The 17,909-nt window shown below is 42.2% G+C and overlaps 1 protein-coding gene across 2 annotated transcripts in view; it reads right to left on the bottom strand.

The window, feature by feature from the left end:
• The window catches only part of RAB3A (RAB3A, member RAS oncogene family), a 284,673-nt gene that overhangs the window by 127,017 nt on the left and 139,747 nt on the right, over positions 1–17,909 (bottom strand). For both annotated transcript variants that reach the window (XM_069649256.1, XM_069649257.1), the window contains one exon: positions 16,277–16,504. In XM_069649256.1, the coding sequence (XP_069505357.1) occupies positions 16,277–16,504 (228 nt within the window). The remainder of the gene's footprint in view (positions 1–16,276; positions 16,505–17,909) is intronic.

Raw genomic sequence — 17,909 nt, 5'->3', positions numbered from 1 at the left:
CTAATTAGTGGCATTTTCACTGCACAATAAGCTCTGTGACATAGGCCGTACCACGAGTGAGGCAACAAAATAATGCCTCACGGGTGGCTCTAGTAACTACCCTTAGTTCATGTGTGTCTCTTTAATGCCAAAAATAGTGATTGACAAATATTTAGATAAATACTTGGAATGCTGCTTGCAACCGACAGTGCACACTTGCATGTAAGCGAGGAGGCAGGTGGTACCGGTAGATGAATAGGGTCATAAGAAAGCAGGGATGCTGCACTCCTCTCCCACGGCGCTTCTCCTTTAGCCACGCAGGCCGCCACCACAGTCGGTCTGCTTGAGACTTGCTGGGAGGTATACTGAAGAAGTTTCAGTTAGCAAAGCCCAAACTATTGCAGACCTCTAGTTTATTTATGCGATGGAACTTAAAATATAATCATGAACTTCCCAGCATTCCTTTCTACATGCCTGGCATAGGGGATTAACTTGTCATGAGCACTTTAACATCTCAACTACATGCAATAACTTACTTCACCGTTTATCAGTGTGAGACCATCAGCCTGAAGCCTTGCAGTAATGGCTTGGTGGAGTGCATGGAGATTGCAATTTTCAGCAAGTACCCTTCCGGTGGCAAGGTGTGTTAAGGAGCTTTGCAAGATGCTGTAAAAGGGATCAAAGGTGGGCAGATATCTCCACCATGCCTTGGGAATGTGCAGATGTAAACTGCCCTCGATCTGGAGGCATTGCAGAAGTGGCTTTTCTTGTGATGGTGTTGGCTTGTAACCAATTCGCTTTTCTACTTAATGTGGTAGCATGGTCTTACTGTGAAGAGGAGCATACTTGTATTGGGTGTACTTCCTCCCTGCCTAAAGAGGTGTGGAATGCTCTACCTATCCAGCAGGCATTGCCTTCTTTGGTAGGTGCATTCCTTTGCTCACTTATTGAGAGCTTATCTTAAGCAACACTCAAACCATGAATTATGTTGCCTAAGCATGGTTGAATATATCATGGGCACATGCAGTGTCAGTCTGATAGCATAGTTGCCAACATGCTCCATTCCAATTTGTAGATGCTTATCCAGTCCTGTGTTTTTCGTTTGAATTCTGGCACATGTAGTTCTGCTTTTCCCATTATAAAACTCTGGACTACAAGTTCCAGGATTCAAAGACAAATCCAGGATTGGATAAGCACCTACAGATGTTTATAATGTGAAAATGTGTACCCCATACGGAAGGGATAAAGACTCAAAAACATGTTTGCTTTGGGTGAAGTGGTCGCATATAAGGTTGTACATTGGAGAAGAGTGGATGTACAGTTGCCTCGTGTAGGTTTGTGCTTTAGTAACCAGGGGTCAAGTCCTGAAAATTAAAGTGGGGGGACTCAACAAATGCAATGGGATGGGGCATCGCCAGAAATTAGCATATCAAGGTGAAATATGTACATTTCAATTGGCTTTGCATAATCACCCAAATTGCACAGAATAAATGGCATTTGCCTTTCATAAAATTAACACACACAAAATCAAGAGAGAATATTTGCTCCTAATGGTGTTTTTGAAAACGTTAAAAGGTGTGCATGTTTTAAACTCCAAGAACCAATAGAAATGTTTTCCCTGCAACTTGCAGTACCGAAATAGAACATTTCACCTTTAGTTGTTTGCTATTTATCATCAGGTTAAATAGTGAAGTTTTTGGCCGGCAAACCTGACGGCTGAGGTTCGATCCCCAAAGTCAGCTTTATTTCATAAATTCAAAGACGACATTCAATGTTTCTCATTTTAGCTGGCAGGGCCCGAGTATACTCTCAGAAAAAAGTGAATCGCCTCCGTCCACCCGCGTATACCCTCGACTTGAGCCCTAAATAAAACTGTATTTTCCAGAGCCATTTAAAGCACCAATGGATGTGTGCTGGGTGTGAGCTAGAACAATGCAAGGCTGTGAATTGAGCCATTGCTAGAATGATATGGTCGGGCACAAGCTTATGCACTGTGGATCTGCCGAGTTGGGTACATTATTGCGCTTTATGCATTGTTGATTTGGAAGTTGAGAATGCAGAATTTGTCACTACCCCATTTTTTTCTTCGACCTGGGAGACTATACAAAATATCTGTGATAAAGTATGGTAGGCGGAGTACCTTTGAACATCTATTGTTGCCGAATCTGAAGGTGTTGGTGTACTGAAGGAATCAGACCTAAGTTGGGTCAATGAACTTCTGACCATCTCTCTGAACAGTCCATAGCATAATTATGGTTAATACAACATTTTGATGCATCCATGCTGCATGTAAAATTTCAGAATTTTTCATGGACGACTTCATGCTGAAAAAAAAGAATTGTTTTCATTGTGTTTTTAACACCTTAAAAAAAGAAAGATTTTTTAGTCCAAATATTTAAATCCTTGTTTTTGGCATGCACCTTGACCTTATCAAGATTTGTTGTCCTAAAACATTTTCAAAAATCAAGCCAGCCAATTTGGAGATATTTCAGTTTTTAAATGTATCTGTATTTTACACATGCGCAGAATGAACGTGCATCTTCTATACGAACTGTATATGTACATGTAATAGATGTACATTTCACAAGTGTACACTTAAATATGTAAGAAAACCTCAACTCGAACTCAAGACTAACTTTGTTTTTTTCAACTGTGTACGAGACCTATTGGAGATGTAAATTGCATACACATACACAATGTAAAACTCGTATACATCCTACATCTGTAAAAACTCACATCAAAGCCAGACCTTGCATTTTCATATGTATAGGAGGCGTATGAGACATGCACAGAATGAATGTGCATCTTCTATATGAACTGGACATGTAATTGTAGGAGATGTACATTTCATACATGTACACTACTATAAATATGACAACTCGCATCAAAGTGAGGACGGGCTTTGATGTGAGTTTATGTATATGAGATGCATATTAGATATAAATCGCAAACATGTACAAAATGTAAAACTTTTTTGTCTCATAGACATAAAAACTCACAAAGTCAAACCTCACTTTAATGTGAGATTTCCTAGGTATAGAAAACACATAAGACATGTGCATTTCCATATGTCTTTATACCGCTCACATGCTACTTATAAGTCATTCACTCATAAGCCAGACACTTACACAACACTCATACGACTTACACACCACACCCTTACACCACACATTCTTGTCACACACACTTAAGCCACACAGTTTTATGCTACACAATGTTATGCCACATGCTCTTAGTACTCACGCTCTTACGCTATGCAATTACACCACACACACTCATAACATGTGCTTGCAAACCTATCACTCTTATGCCACGTGTTCATAGGCATTGTGCTTATAGGCAACATACTCCTAGGCCACGTGCTCTTATGCCACACATTTACATCACACTCTTACCCCACAGACACTAACACAATATATTCTTGAGCCACACACTCTTAGGCCATGCTCTCTTATACCACACTTACATTTCTTACATGTACACTACTATACCTACAAAAACTCACACCAAGCCAGGACTTGCATTGATGTGAATGTTCATATGTATATGAAACGTATAGAAGATTTAAAATGTGTACATGTACAAAATATAAAACACTTATATGCCTTCTATACGTATAAAATCACACATTCGCAATCAGGCCTCACTTTAATGCAAGTATATATATGTATAAAACATGCATTTCATGCCTTTAACAAAGCACTCATATGCTATATATACACCAGAAACGTACATATCAAACTCTCATACACCTTAAAGCACACAGTCTTATGCCACACACACTTACACCACACACTCTCACACCACACAATCTTATGCTACACACACCTACACCACACCCTAGCGTGCCATGCATGTTTATTGTAGACACTGTTACAGCACCATCTCTTTCGCCAGGTGCTCTTGCACCACACACACTCACGCCATGCACTCGTACACCATGAGCATGTATGCCATAGGCCACACACTAATGCAGCACACGTTTGCACACAGTCATACACCACACACTCTTCAGCCACATGCACGTATGCCACATGCACGTATGCCACATCCGCTTAAGGTACACCAGGCACTCTTACGCCACCCATTCTTATGTCATATGCTCTTTTGACACACACTCTTATGCCACACCTACTGACAACACATGCCTTTATGCCATGTGCTCTTACGCTATGCACTCATATGCAACACACTTTTACAACACAAGCTCTTACGCCACAGACACTTACTAGATGTGTTGTTATGCTGCACAGTCTTATGCCACATGTTCCTATGCCACAATCTGTTACACTACACACACTTATGCCACACACTCTTACACCATGCACGTGTATGCCACATGCTCTTATGCCACACACTCTTGCACCAACATGTACTGTTATCCCATGTGCCCTTACCCCACACACATTTATGCCACATGGGCGTACACCACACACTCTTACACCACACATAGATTTATGCCACCTGCTTTTACAGAACACATTATTTCAGCACACACTCTTATGGCACATGCTCATTCACTGTACACCGTTATACCACACACTCTTACACCACACACTCTTATGTCACACAATCTTACACAACAAACAAATATGCCACACTCAGGCAATATAACTCAGAAAACATACACGAACCCAGCCTATACTCGCACAACATACACTCACATGACATACACAGATATACAATGTGCCCATATGCCATACACTTGATGCCAGACACACACATGCCACACACTCACATACCAAACACACATGCGCCTCTCACAAGCGATATAGGTATATGGCTTACACCATACACAATAGTTATATGCAACAGACTCATACACCATATACTCATACACCATACATTCATATGTACACTCATCAACATAAACACATTATGCGAATAGTCAACCACCCACCATACACTGTACAATTGGCCTTCATACAACCCACACTTCTTATGCCAGACACTGACATGTCATACATACACTCATATGTCGTACACCATATGCCTTTGAGTCATACACTATACGCTCATATGCCCCACTCTATTTTTTAGGCAGGTTCATTCAATGCCATAGTTGAAGTGCGTGTTAAGGTTGGATTTGCAGTGATATTAAGTTCATTGTTGAATTTGTAGTGATTCCGATTGAGTATTTGTACCTTGTTCCTTATAGACTATATTTTTGTTAGAGGAACCATGACACTTTTTAAAAAAGATTTTCTATTTTGTTTCAGAGTTTTTGCTGTCTCAATGCGGTATAGAGTATGAGTATATGTCATATAAGTAACAGTGAGGTGCGCTTCTGTGGTACTCTTAAAATACCCCTATGAGAAAGGGAATGGGGACAAATGTCACCAGTGAGCATACCTTGCCTGAAATGAAAGAGCATTTTGGGAACATAAGAAGCACTTCAGAGTTATATTATGACAAATATGTCTGTGAATAAAGGGTTGTATGCTTGAATCACTAAATACATAATGTGCACTGGGCCTAGTTTTCATTTCATTTTTCACAACATTCACCCTAACATTAAAATGTTTGTAATAATGACTCATGAATACTGATTCAAATGGGAGCCACATATTTAGAAGTAAGGATAGATTGTCTGCAACATCGGTCACTCCTTTGAGCCGACTGGGATCCAATAACTGCTTCAAGAGAGCGATTTCTTTCCCCATGCAGAACGTTCGCCGGTTCTCAGGGTACGAATGGCTATGCACGTACTCAGTTCACAATGCACAGGCACGAAAGTCATAAGAGAAACATGTATAGGATATAATTGTGCTAACAAAGGATGTATACCATTTAGGATGCTGAGGGCATAAACTTGTTATTTACGAAACCACAAACCATCCCTATTCTCAAACCTACTAGATGTGTGCCTTGTGATTTGTTTAATGAATGGGCTTAGGAGACAAACATATAAATACTATTGATTGATGTACACTTATGTGGAGACACAAATGTCTCCTCCCACCACTTGACACCACAGGTTTTAGCTTCTGATTTCTTTTCATGGATCCTTTATTTGTTTTTTTTTACCTTGTTTCTGTTAATATTTCCTTAATAACTTCTTACTGTGTTTGCCTGTCGACAATTTTTTTGTCTACATTCTATTCCATTTTAATGCAGTTGGACATGTTTTCTACAACTGTTATGGTGTGATACATTTTGTTTTTGAACCTTCGATTTTAATACATTTGCAATAAAAAGCAAATTTAAAAAGTCATGTGTACTTCATAGATGAAAATGTATTATTGTCTGACATTTAGATTTGTGTTTGAAAGACGTTTTGATTTGTGATGGCAAAACGTGGGAGAGACGGTACATAACCAAGATGGAGAATATCTGACTTGTGACTATTTGCATTTTGACCTTCTGCTTAATACATCTATTTGGAATCAGTTACTGCCGAAATACGAAAAAGTAACTGGGGGGTTATATGTGCCAAACTAGGTTTCGTGGTAAGAAAAAAAAAAAGTAATCTGCGAGTGTGTAGATTTCACGAGTCGTCCCAAAAATGAACCCCAAATGTAGAGTTGCATAGGAAATAATAAGAAACTTAGGAGCCTGGGGATTGCTTTATATTCAGTAGATTTCAAGTATTCAGTTTTTGTCCAGCCAAACTATAATGCAACATCAGATTATGTTTTAGCACTATTGCACAAATAGCTGCATCCTTCTGGAGGCTACACTATAACCTACAGTAACAACACTAAATAAACATGGTTTTCAAAGCAAGATAAAACACACTGGTTGGGCTTCATATTTTGCTGAAGGTGTGCACTGTGCAGTGCCTTAGGTGGTGTGAAAAGATACTAATTGTTGATATGAAAAGATACAAGTAAAACCATGAAAGGAAGACAAGAAATTAGACCAGTGGTTAATGCAAAAATGTGAATAATTAGGAATGTTTTGTATTTGGGCGAGATTTCTTGACAGAGTGATTTACATATATTGGTAAATTCCCTGGTACTCCATAGGCGTGTCTAAAAGTTACATTCATTACTACCACATCCGGAATTCGATAATGTATTAGCTCAGAGATCTTTCCAACTTCTTCTTATTAGTTTCCATTAGCGAAATCTATTCAGGATCTGTTTAAGTTAAGAAGTCAAAATAATAAAGAGGTTGAAGACTTGTGGCTTAACACCAGCTTAAAAGTGATCTGACGTGAGAGTAAGTGAATTCATTCTCTATGGAAGTCGCCAATGCAATGAAGCATCTGTGTGATTTAATCAGACAGTGGGCCTCATTACGAGGTTGGAGGTAACCATGGCGCTATTAGCGCCATGGCTGCCTCCAAAAACCTACCGACTCCGCCCTGGTGAATGGAGCTATTACCGCCCCATTGCAAGGTTGGCGGGGGCCGGTAATATCCCATTCACCAGGGCCCTTCCCCATTCCCATTTGAGCCCCCATAGGGCTCAATGGGAATGAGCCCCCATAGGGCTCAATGGGAATGGGGAAGGTGCTAATAACGGTACCGCAAATTGCGGTACCGTTATTAGCTCTAAAGTCCCTTTGCGGGTCCTGTCCTTAATGCTGAGGGAACTCGTAGTAGGGCGTTAAGGGATTACCGGCACCGGTGCCCTTACCGGTGCCGGTAATCCCTTACCGCCCACCTCGTAATAAGGCCCAGTGTGTGTTAAGAAAGTGGTGGATTTAGGATAGAGTTGGAAAATCACAGTGAACAAGAGGTTTTTACTGCATTTGTTGTTTTTTTAAATGCCATCATGTATACCATTTAGGGTCTCGAGAGCAGACACCCGTTATATGGGAAACAACCAACCTTATCCTTTAAGGACCCCACTAAGTGTGAGCCTCACACATGCATTAATGGAGGGGGTCATGGGGTGAATGCTCACAGCCTTAGCATTGCATAGAGACAGCAAAGGATGTTGATGATCACATCCCTAGAAGTGCAATAGTCAGAGTCAACTGCTTGTTACTGCGGAAACACCAGACCACTGGTTCAAATCGCACCGGGGCCATGCAAGTCTCTTATCCTCAGGTCAATAACACAAACACTGGTCTGAGTGACAACTACATCTGTGTTTGACAGTGCTACGCCTTTGCAAACCTGCCAAAGCAAAAGCTACATACAGACAGACAACTCGTTTCATATGGCACCTTCCAGCACTTGCTTGTCTATTCATTAAAGATGGCTGACACTGCAGGCATACGTCATGCACGGTGGACTGGGACCCTAAAGAGGCCCTAGAAATAATGTCTCAACTGGCCCCATATTACACATTTTCAGCAAGTCCGACCCTTTTCCTATGGAAAAATAAATAGGTTACCACACAAGAGGCCCGGGTGCACAGGCCTACTTGGAAATCTCCAGAGTTCCCCATGGGCCAGTCCACCCTTGACTGCATATCATTAAAGAGACAGTCACTTAGCACCATCTCAGCAGCCCAATATGGCAAGCTTGTTGTATGTTCAATGGTGGTTGCAGGTCATCAAAGCCATACACGTACAGCCCAATACCAAAATTGGAACTTAAAACAATATACACACTATTCAAATGTACACGAAAAATGCCTCGAGGGTATTCAACACCTAAACAATGTCTGTTCACCAACCATGACTGCCAAGATGCCCACTGAGTTTTCCTACAACACGTTGAATGGATCCTTTTCCATCTGAGTTGGCATGCCTGCGAGGCCGCCCACGAGAAAGATGTTGCCTCTGCTTGTTTTCGGCCCTGCAATATTCATTAGCAATACAGTACGTGCTGTACCGCTCACACTGCGCAGGAAGAGGCTTGCTGTATGATTAAAGCGGACTGCTGCATTCGCTTCTTGGCAGAGGGCCGGCTATTAAGCATCGCTCGGGCCATCCACCTGTCTGAGGATCTTCTGGGAACACCTTGCCCTGCAGCACGAGGTGACCACCAGGGACTGCTCGAGTACTGCACGCCTTGGACTCTTACAATAACTACATACAAGTGGAATTCACTACCTCTGTGTAATCACGGATGGGTGAAATAAAGACGTTATTTACGACAGGCATGTGACTATTTTACTGGCAACCAGAGGGATTATCAGTGGCTAAAAAGCATTAACCTTTCCAACCGGCTTACTTGGCTGCGGCGATTAGGTAGTGCTTAAACACCAATTCTAACTCAGAACTATTGCATTGGAATACAGCTGGGAGGGAGATGAAATGTAGGGAGGGACGCAGAGCTTCTTGGTGTTTGGTTATTTACCCAGCCTTTCACTGCCCAAATTATGCTGAACCCTATGGCCAGTCCCACCCACTAGTGTCCAGCCCACCCAAAATGCATCCTCCTAGGATCATTTTGAACCTGCTGTATAATAATAATAATAATTTAGCATTTATATAGCGCTACAAACCCTCAGGTATCTGAGCGCTGCTTATTACCCGCAGTGTGTGGTGCTTATTTATCGACCTCGGAAGGATGAAAGGCTGAGATTGGGCCTGCAGGGATTCGAACCTGCGTTAGCAGGATCTGAACGGATGTTAAAGTGAGCGCTCAACTCGCTTTGCTATTGGACCGGTATCAAGCGCTAACATCAAATGTTTGCCTGCCAGCGTTATTTCTAAGTAGTCTGTCGAGTCAATGGCTTATTTGCAGCTGTAAATGAGCCATGGGTGTAATAAAAATGTCTTAACCAAGTATGCCTTTAGCCACTTGATTTATATCTGTTCTTAGTGCCGAAGTCATGTTTGAAAAAAAACAGTTACAAAGCCAAGTGTTTGACTTGTCTATATGTATTAGGTATCTGTCTGACATTGCGATCATACATCCATTTTCAAGCTGTTTCCATCTATGTTCATGTAGCATTGGTAGGCCAGTACTGTTGGCTTTTCCAATGCTTATTGGTTTTCCCACTGAGTCTTTCTAAGTGGAGCTACTGTGCCCCAACACATGCCCTGATACTTCTGGGCCCAGGGCCTGAAGCTGCATCTCAGTGACGAGATATTAATTCCCAAAGATGCCTGGGGTAGACTGTGCTCCTATGCAAAGACAGGGTACCCTGGCATTTTTGGCTGGACGGCTCTAGGATGGAAGGGGATGTTGCACAGAGCAACAGACAAATAGGGAACCATATCGAATCCACATCCTTTTGGTTTTGTCAACACAGGACTTATCGTTAAAGTGGGTTGAGGCCACATGTGTTGCAATTGTGAAGTCAATAAATATTCTACACTGAAGTAAGCATAATCCTTTTTGTGCCCCGCTACCCAGGAGCCCCCAATGATGCTGTTAAAAAAAAGAAAACGCTCAACAGCCGTGAACCCTGTTACTTCTTCCCCATGCTATAGGATCTATGTATATACTCTAAGGGAAAAAAAGACCACTTTGTTAAGACATATCTCTATGCCCCACGGTCCTTGACGGGTTAAGGGCACATTCAAGAAGAGAAACAAACAAATGGCAAGACAAACGTGTATACGGTCCACTCAAATGAGTTTAAGTTATGCTATGTGGGATATATTTACCCACTCAGCTGAACTCCCTTCCATAACCAAGCTGCACTTCAGCAGTAGCAGCAAAATGGCTGTGCTGGCTCCCGTGACCACCACTGCCTCACACCAAAACTGCTTTTTCAGCTACCAAAAAGATGGCTGCACCATCTTGCCAAGCACATATTGGGCAGGATGGAACAAGGGGGTACACTGAGAAAGCCTGCCAGTGTGTTGCTTACATGTACAAAAGAAGGGGAGTGAAAAGGCAGCGCTGCTTTGCTGCAAGCCCAAAGGTCCCATTGAAAAAGGGAAATATTAACATTTTAAAAAGATGCCTCTCTTATGCTCTTTTTCCTCTGTTCCTCATCACAATTCTTTTATTAATGAGACCTTGACATGCCCCTCCACATTCACATTGTGCTCCAAGCAGACAAGAGCAGTATCCCTGAATGACAGGCTGTTCATGTCTGAAGAAATCAAAAGAAGCTTTACTTCAGCTAGACGCAAACGCTTTACTTTTGGGATACAAAATATCAAAGATCAATGCGTCAAAGAGGCAGTGGCTTTCTGGGCCTATGTCAATTTCAGTGCATCTGTGTTGTAACCCGTTGCTGCATACCAGAAGCTAACTATGGCTACAAAACTATGTGGGAATTCAGAGGGAAGAGAAAAACCAGACGTGCAAGAAAAATGTCAGCAGTCACCACAAGTTTAAAATGTACTTTTGCAAACGAAGAAAAATACTTGTTTAAAAGTATATGTTGGATAAGGCCCTGCCCTTATCTAGCAATGTGAAGGGGGTTTGTGCTGTGAAACAGATATGGGAGAGCTTATTCAACAAGACTTTATTCTGATTTATAACAAAACTAAATATAATAAGGAATTAAATTGCATTGGTTGCAGTGGGGGAAATCAGCCCAAACAGGTTTCTGTTTGGGGGGGTTGCCAGCAACAGAAGGCCCCTCAGAGTAGATGCTAGAACACACAAGTGCTAACTGCTACCTTGCCAGACTTTCCCCATTGGTTGCAGTGGGGGAAATCAGCCCAAACAGGTTTCTGTTTGGGGGGGTTGCCAGCAACAGAAGGCCCCTCAGAGTAGATGCTAGAACACACAAGTGCTAACTGCTACCTTGCCAGACTTTCGTCTGGGCTGTGGCCTCTTACAATGGAAGTTCCGGGACACCAACCTGTTAAGTGGAAGCAGCCATAAACCTTCAATCAAACTGGGAAAACCCCTCCCCACACTGGGCTGAAGTGACAGTTGGAGGTAGCTGAAGAGAATAAAATGGTCCCAGTGAAGGACAAAGGATGCCCATTTGTTTCAAAAGACTATTTTATTTAAGAAACTTTGATGACGGTTATTTTTGCAACAGAAATTTGCAGGAATGTAAAATGTTGCCAATTTTAATGTCATTTTGTGGGTTTTAGTTTAAGACATTGTAGCCTTCACTGCCATATAGGGAACAGAAATGGCAGAGAATGGGGTATTCCATAGAAAGTGTACATGATGCCAATGTAAAATTCAACACTGACATGCCTAATGATGATCCATACACACGTGTAAAGTTATAGAATTTTAGGCTGAATATTTCATACAAGAAATGACTAAAAATGATCAGAAGGGCAAAACAATGTCTTACAAATTGCAGAGTTGGACTGGCATGTTCTGCATAAAATATGTAACCTGCTTATGTAATTTGTTAAAATGTCCCAACAATGTGCCATTTATGGCAAAACTGGATTTTAGCTAAAGTAACTGTGGGAGGTTCTGGACATTGTAAAACTCACCTCATAAATCTGACATCATGCCCTTGAAACCAAACCAGCTGGGAGGAAGGCAGTACGTATCTCCCCTGACCAATCCAGTTATTTAGAGGCGTGCTTAGCTAAGCCTGCCCTGCCGTATAATTCTATGATGTCACCAGGGCTCTATAAAAAGTGTGGCTGACAAAACTCTAGACACACACTCTTTCCCGAATTTCCTGCACCTGCTTTCCTGATCTTCTACATTAATCTTGCCAGATTCCTGATTCCACTGCAAGGCCAAAGCATAGCTTATTCCACTGCAAGGCCAAAGCATTGCTGACCCTATCCCCAGCAAGGCCTCCATCCTGAAACCCCACTAAAATCCCTATAACCAAAGGGAAAAGGTGTAGTATTTCTTTTGTGAAGCATCCCAAGACCAGCCTGGCTTTTTTGCCCACTAACTGCATGCCCGCTACAACCCTGCCATCCAGCCGTCCAGCTGTCCTTGTTATCCAGTGACCCGACAGGCCCAGCTGTTGTTCTGCTAGGAGAGTCTGCCGCTATCTGGTGAGCCCAGCCCTGGAGTCCAGGACCCGGTTGACTGTTCCCAATCCCAAATTTAAGAGCGGAATGCGAGTATCCCCATCCCATAACACATAGTCTACCCCATCTCGACTTTTGTCTTTGTGCCACTCTCTAAGCAACTCTATCCATACCCTGATAACTTGTATAGACTGTTCTAATTCTCTGTGCACCCCGTTTCTGTTTCTAGTGTTAGCGCAATTCTTTCCTTCACCTTATCTTGTAACTCATTAGTAATATTTTCAGTAATTTAAATTAATTCCCACATAGATCACAACACGGCGGGAAAAGGTTGACTCATGAATCAATCTTTGAATGTACTGTGGTTTTCTTTAACCATATAGTCTAAATAATTAGAAAAATTTGCTTTTCATTTTTAAAACCGATTTTCTCTTTGAACTGCTCTATTTTCATAAAAACGAACCTCATTCTACCTTCCAAATCTCTCAATTCACCAGCTATATCCCTCCTTTCACTTCTATATTGTCCCTGTGCTGTGCATCTATCCCGCTGCCCAAAAACTGCATTCCGATTCAGTGTTTTTCACCCATTTTTTGAAAGAAATATTTTTGCATTTAAAACTGCAAACCAGAACAAATTCAACTTTTCCATGTGTGAATTCGGCTGCACTGGGTTTTCAATTTCAAATCTGTTTTGTGAACTGTATGCTTTTGTGAAACCTTGCCTGATGGTTGATAGTGAGACAACATCCCTAATACTGTGATAAAACATATGTTTATCATTAAACACACATATAATTGATTATTTGACAAAATCCGAGTGTCATTTTAGGCCTTTGCAAAAAGGTTTAAAAATTATTTTGTGAGGGAAGGTCGGATTTTGATTCCGTTTGCTGCCTCTTATCACCGACTACCTGCTGCTTCTTTCTATCCACTCAGAATTCGATTATTTGTCGGTTGAGGGAACATTGCAGGGGGAAACTTTAACTTGGGTGCTATCTATCCTAATTCAAAAAGTTCTCCTATTCACTTGTGCTTTGGATATGGTCTACTAGAAGGTTAACCAAGTGCATTGCTTCCATTTCCATTGTCATTATTACCCCATTGGTGATTGCTGCCCAATATTAAAATGTGTGATTTTTTGTGAATTTAAAAATAAATAAATATTGTATTTTCACCGGCCTGGTTCATGGTCCATTGTGACCTGGGGTATTTGTAAAAGGAGGTTTGAGACGGGTCGGGTACCGGCTCAATTTGAATTCATTGAAATTAAAGAAAAAGCATTCCTATTGAGCACCACATCCCAGGCTAATACCAAGTGCCCTGGTCTAGTGTGTGACGTCCGATTGGAATCCTTAACAGCTATGGGTCTTATTTAAACTGATTCTAATGATTTCTGGGGTAAACTATAGTATACTAATATACTATTTGCTGGCTTCGGGAGGATATATCAGGGACAACGCGCTGGCCTTGAAAGCAGGACCACGCGGTCCGATCCCTGGGTCCCCGCGTAGAAACCTCTGGGTATTAAGCGCGTTATAATTAACCAATTACAAAACTATAGCCTTTTTTATGTGCAAACAGAGTGCATTTTCCATTGTGGACTTGGCAATGCTTTTTAATCATCAGCGTAGGCATTGTTAGAGGCACATAGGCGCAGTTGCAGGGTTTGGACATTAGAGGTCAGCGTCAGATGCAGGCAGGCAGTTGGAGATAGGAGTTCTGTCAGAGGAGCTGGGGGCTGCTGAGGAGAAGCTTCTACCAGTCCAGCGTAAGGACGCCCCCCACAGTCAAGACGAGCAATAGCTCCTGCTTGGAAACCATCTGTTCAGACTTCCAGGTGCAGGAAGGCAGTCACCTGCTTAGGAGCAGTTTCAGAAACTGCCAAAACACGACCATTCGACACACTGATGGTCTTCACAGCTCTATCGCCAGTGGATTATGGGAAATTATGACCACATCACACTTCCGACTGAAACCTTACTGAAAAAGGGAATTTAGCACTTTCACAGTATTACTCTTTTAGATGTTAACACTATGGTGAACAGTTCCCTTCTGCCAAGCATTTTCCCTAGCCTTTGTTAGAGTTCTGGTGATACCACTTCTCAAGCGGTCATCTCTAAATCCTCTTCATCAGGATAATGTTCTCCCCATTTCATAGCATCCATTTCTGGATAAGGAGAAGGTTCTGGAAGGACCCAACACTCGCCAGCCAAAAAAGGAGAACAACATTGCCTTGCATTTGGTGCCCAGCAGGTTCCTGAACCTTGGTGCGCATTTGGCGTGAGTACCCCTGTCGCTTAAATTAAAATTGATGTGGATGGTGGGGGTTACGTTGCCCGGTCCCGATCAAGTTAAGCTCATTCGGGAGATCTTGGCAACTATGGGTGTTTGCGATTGGAGTCTAGCGACTGGTAGATGGGAAAAGAGAGCTCACTGATGCCATTGGTTAAGGATTGTGGAATGTGTTGTTTGGGCTTAAATGGGATGAAAAATAATAGGATATCAAGCGCCTGTACCAGAAGCTGAACAGATATATATATATATATATATATATATATCTGTTCAGCTTCTGGTACAGGCGCTTGATATCCTATTATTTTTCATTATATATATATATATATATATATATATATATATATATATATAATACGAAAAGACACTAAAACTGTCTTCTAGATAAAGGGACAGAAAATATAGTTGGGAAAGTAGGGGTAAATATAGATTGAGAAAGGGGGATGTAGAAACAAATGGCAGTAATTGCCAACCCTCGCCCCATAAATGGCAGAAGGAGAGAGAATTAGAGAAAAAAGACAGCATAAATGTGAACCAAATTGATGGAAGCAATACTCATTTGGTGGTTAAAATTAACACGCAATGATGAGGGGGGGCTGGCTGCAGGCTGGTGCACCCTCTATCAGACCCATTCTGAACAGGGAACTCGTACGGCAACCTCATCCTCGTGTAAGTTAGCACAGAGTAGCAGGGCTTTGCAAATGGACATCCAACTGGCCAGGTGTCCCTCCAACACTGGACCCACACACCCAACCTAAGAATCCAATACATACTTCAACAAGATTTTGGGGGGGGGAATGTCAGGAATTGATTCCAATGAGACCCACAGACTTGGCTTTGTCTTCCCACGGGTATCTCCTCTTTTCCCACACACAAACGAACAAAAAAAAAGGAAAAGCCCAGAGATGCTTAGGGACACCGACAGCACTGGACCGACAGGGCTGGGCTGCAGACCCAGCATGAGAAGAGGAGGCCCCCACTCACTTTCATATGAGCTTACAGACCCTTTCCAGAAAATGGTGCTCTTAGGAGGAATGATAGGTTGCAGCTGAGTCAGTCCCTCCAGAGTCAAGCACACCAATTATTTTCCTCTCAGATAGCTGAAGGAAGGGACTAGTAATTATCTTGTATCGGCGCCGAGTGGGCGTTGATCATGACCTCACTTGTTACGATGTACATGCAGCTGTGATTCGCTCGTTTCCTTGCTTTTAGACTCAACATGCCTAAATCCCACCACATTAAATACAGGGAGCAATCAGGACCATTTCAAAACAATCAGATAAACAAACCCAAATCTGCAATTTGATCCTCTTGTCGTTCCTGTAGATGGTTTTCACTTTGAAATCAATTCCCACGGTGCTGACGAAGGCAGGGGTGAAGGAGTCATCGGCATATCGGAAGAGGAAGGAGGTTTTGCCCACGCTGCTGTTGCCGATGATGAGGATCTTAAACATGTAGTCAAAGTTCTGGTCGGAAGATTCCTTCTGTCCATAGCGGGAGTCTGTAGCCGACGCCATCTGCCAAGAAAGAGGTACAACGGTTTGATGGTGCTTGTGAGAACAATTTAAATTCTGATGAGCGAAAAATGTGTTCTTCTGAGGGATCTCAAAAGCTAATGTACAAAAACATCTCGTTATAATTAAACAGTATTAACAATTTATATCTAGCAGCTACATAACAATTTCTTGAATCCCCATCAGTGCATTTGTGGAGCACTCCAGATAGGGGGCATTCTGGTATGTTTTACTCCCAAACACAGGCTAATTCGGCACTTTGAATCAGTGTATTTAAATAAATAAAAATACTCCCATTAAAGAAAAATGGGGACAACAGGTGCAACAGTATCTGGCACTGTATGCCACTTGCTCTGCTCAGGTGAGGTGTTCAGAACAGAGACATACGTAGCAGGGGGTGGACTAGAGACTAAAAGAGACCATGGATTGTTTTTTCAAAGTGGTCCCAAATTACACATTGTGCAGGTGGACGTAGCAAACCGTACCCCTCTAAGGAATGGATTTGAGGAGGCTCGTCCCAAGAGAAAAGTTGACAAAATAGAGCCAAATAGTGTACTGCAAAGCATAGGGATTAAAAAGTAGTACAACTTAACAGAAACCTAACATAACATCTATTTGGTCCGAGTGAGGAAAAACAAATTTGACAATTGATAAGACATCCTTGACTTCAAAAGGGATTTGGGGGAAGAGGGTGTGGTGACTGGGAGAGAGGATAAGAGGGGGATGTAAACAGGGAGCATCAATCTTAGTTTGCTGGTTTAGCACTTCAGATTGTCCAGAGGCATCACAAAGTACTAAAGGGGAAGCGAGAAAAGAGAGGACTTTGAGTCGGTATCTAAGTGCATGCACATATATATGGTCTGGAGAATGAGTGTTCACAGGTGTGGCGTGTTTAGGGAACTGGAAGGCAGATTCGAAGCAGCTGCAGCCCTGGTCCTAACCTTCCTCACAGTGACCTTATCTGCATAAAAGTGTGCCCTAAGTTACAATAGCCAACAACAGAGATTGATGGGTTTGAGTAAGCATGCCATCATTGTGAAATATTTAATCTCTGAGAGAAAGTGAAGTAGGACTGATAGATCAGCAGTGGGTGCTTCAGGAAAAGCAGTGGGTGCTTCAGGAAAAGCTGTATCTGTCTGACCTGCTAGACGTGTGAATGCGCAGCACCCGGGTCTTGTGACAGAGGCCCTCCTATCCGGGATGGGGGGGTTGGGGGTTGAAGTCGGATGTCCTCCTGCTGCAAACTTCAGCCACTTGCTTGACCAGAATGACAGGTTTAAGATCCTGCATTTACGATTGGGTTAAGCAGGACACCCACTTATTGTCTTGTTATCAGAACGGTTTCTACCCCATAAATGTGTCCCACCTTCATTTTGCCCTTTTAGGGCAAGTGCAAAGATTCTCCCTG

Source organism: Ambystoma mexicanum, chromosome 1p (genome assembly GCF_040938575.1).
Source record: "Ambystoma mexicanum isolate Mex_15411 chromosome 1p, UKY_AmexF1_1, whole genome shotgun sequence".
NCBI classification, from domain to species: Eukaryota; Metazoa; Chordata; class Amphibia; order Caudata; family Ambystomatidae; genus Ambystoma; species Ambystoma mexicanum.
The sequence above is the reverse complement of the archived record's forward strand: the minus strand, read 5'-3'. Positions and strand labels throughout refer to the sequence as shown.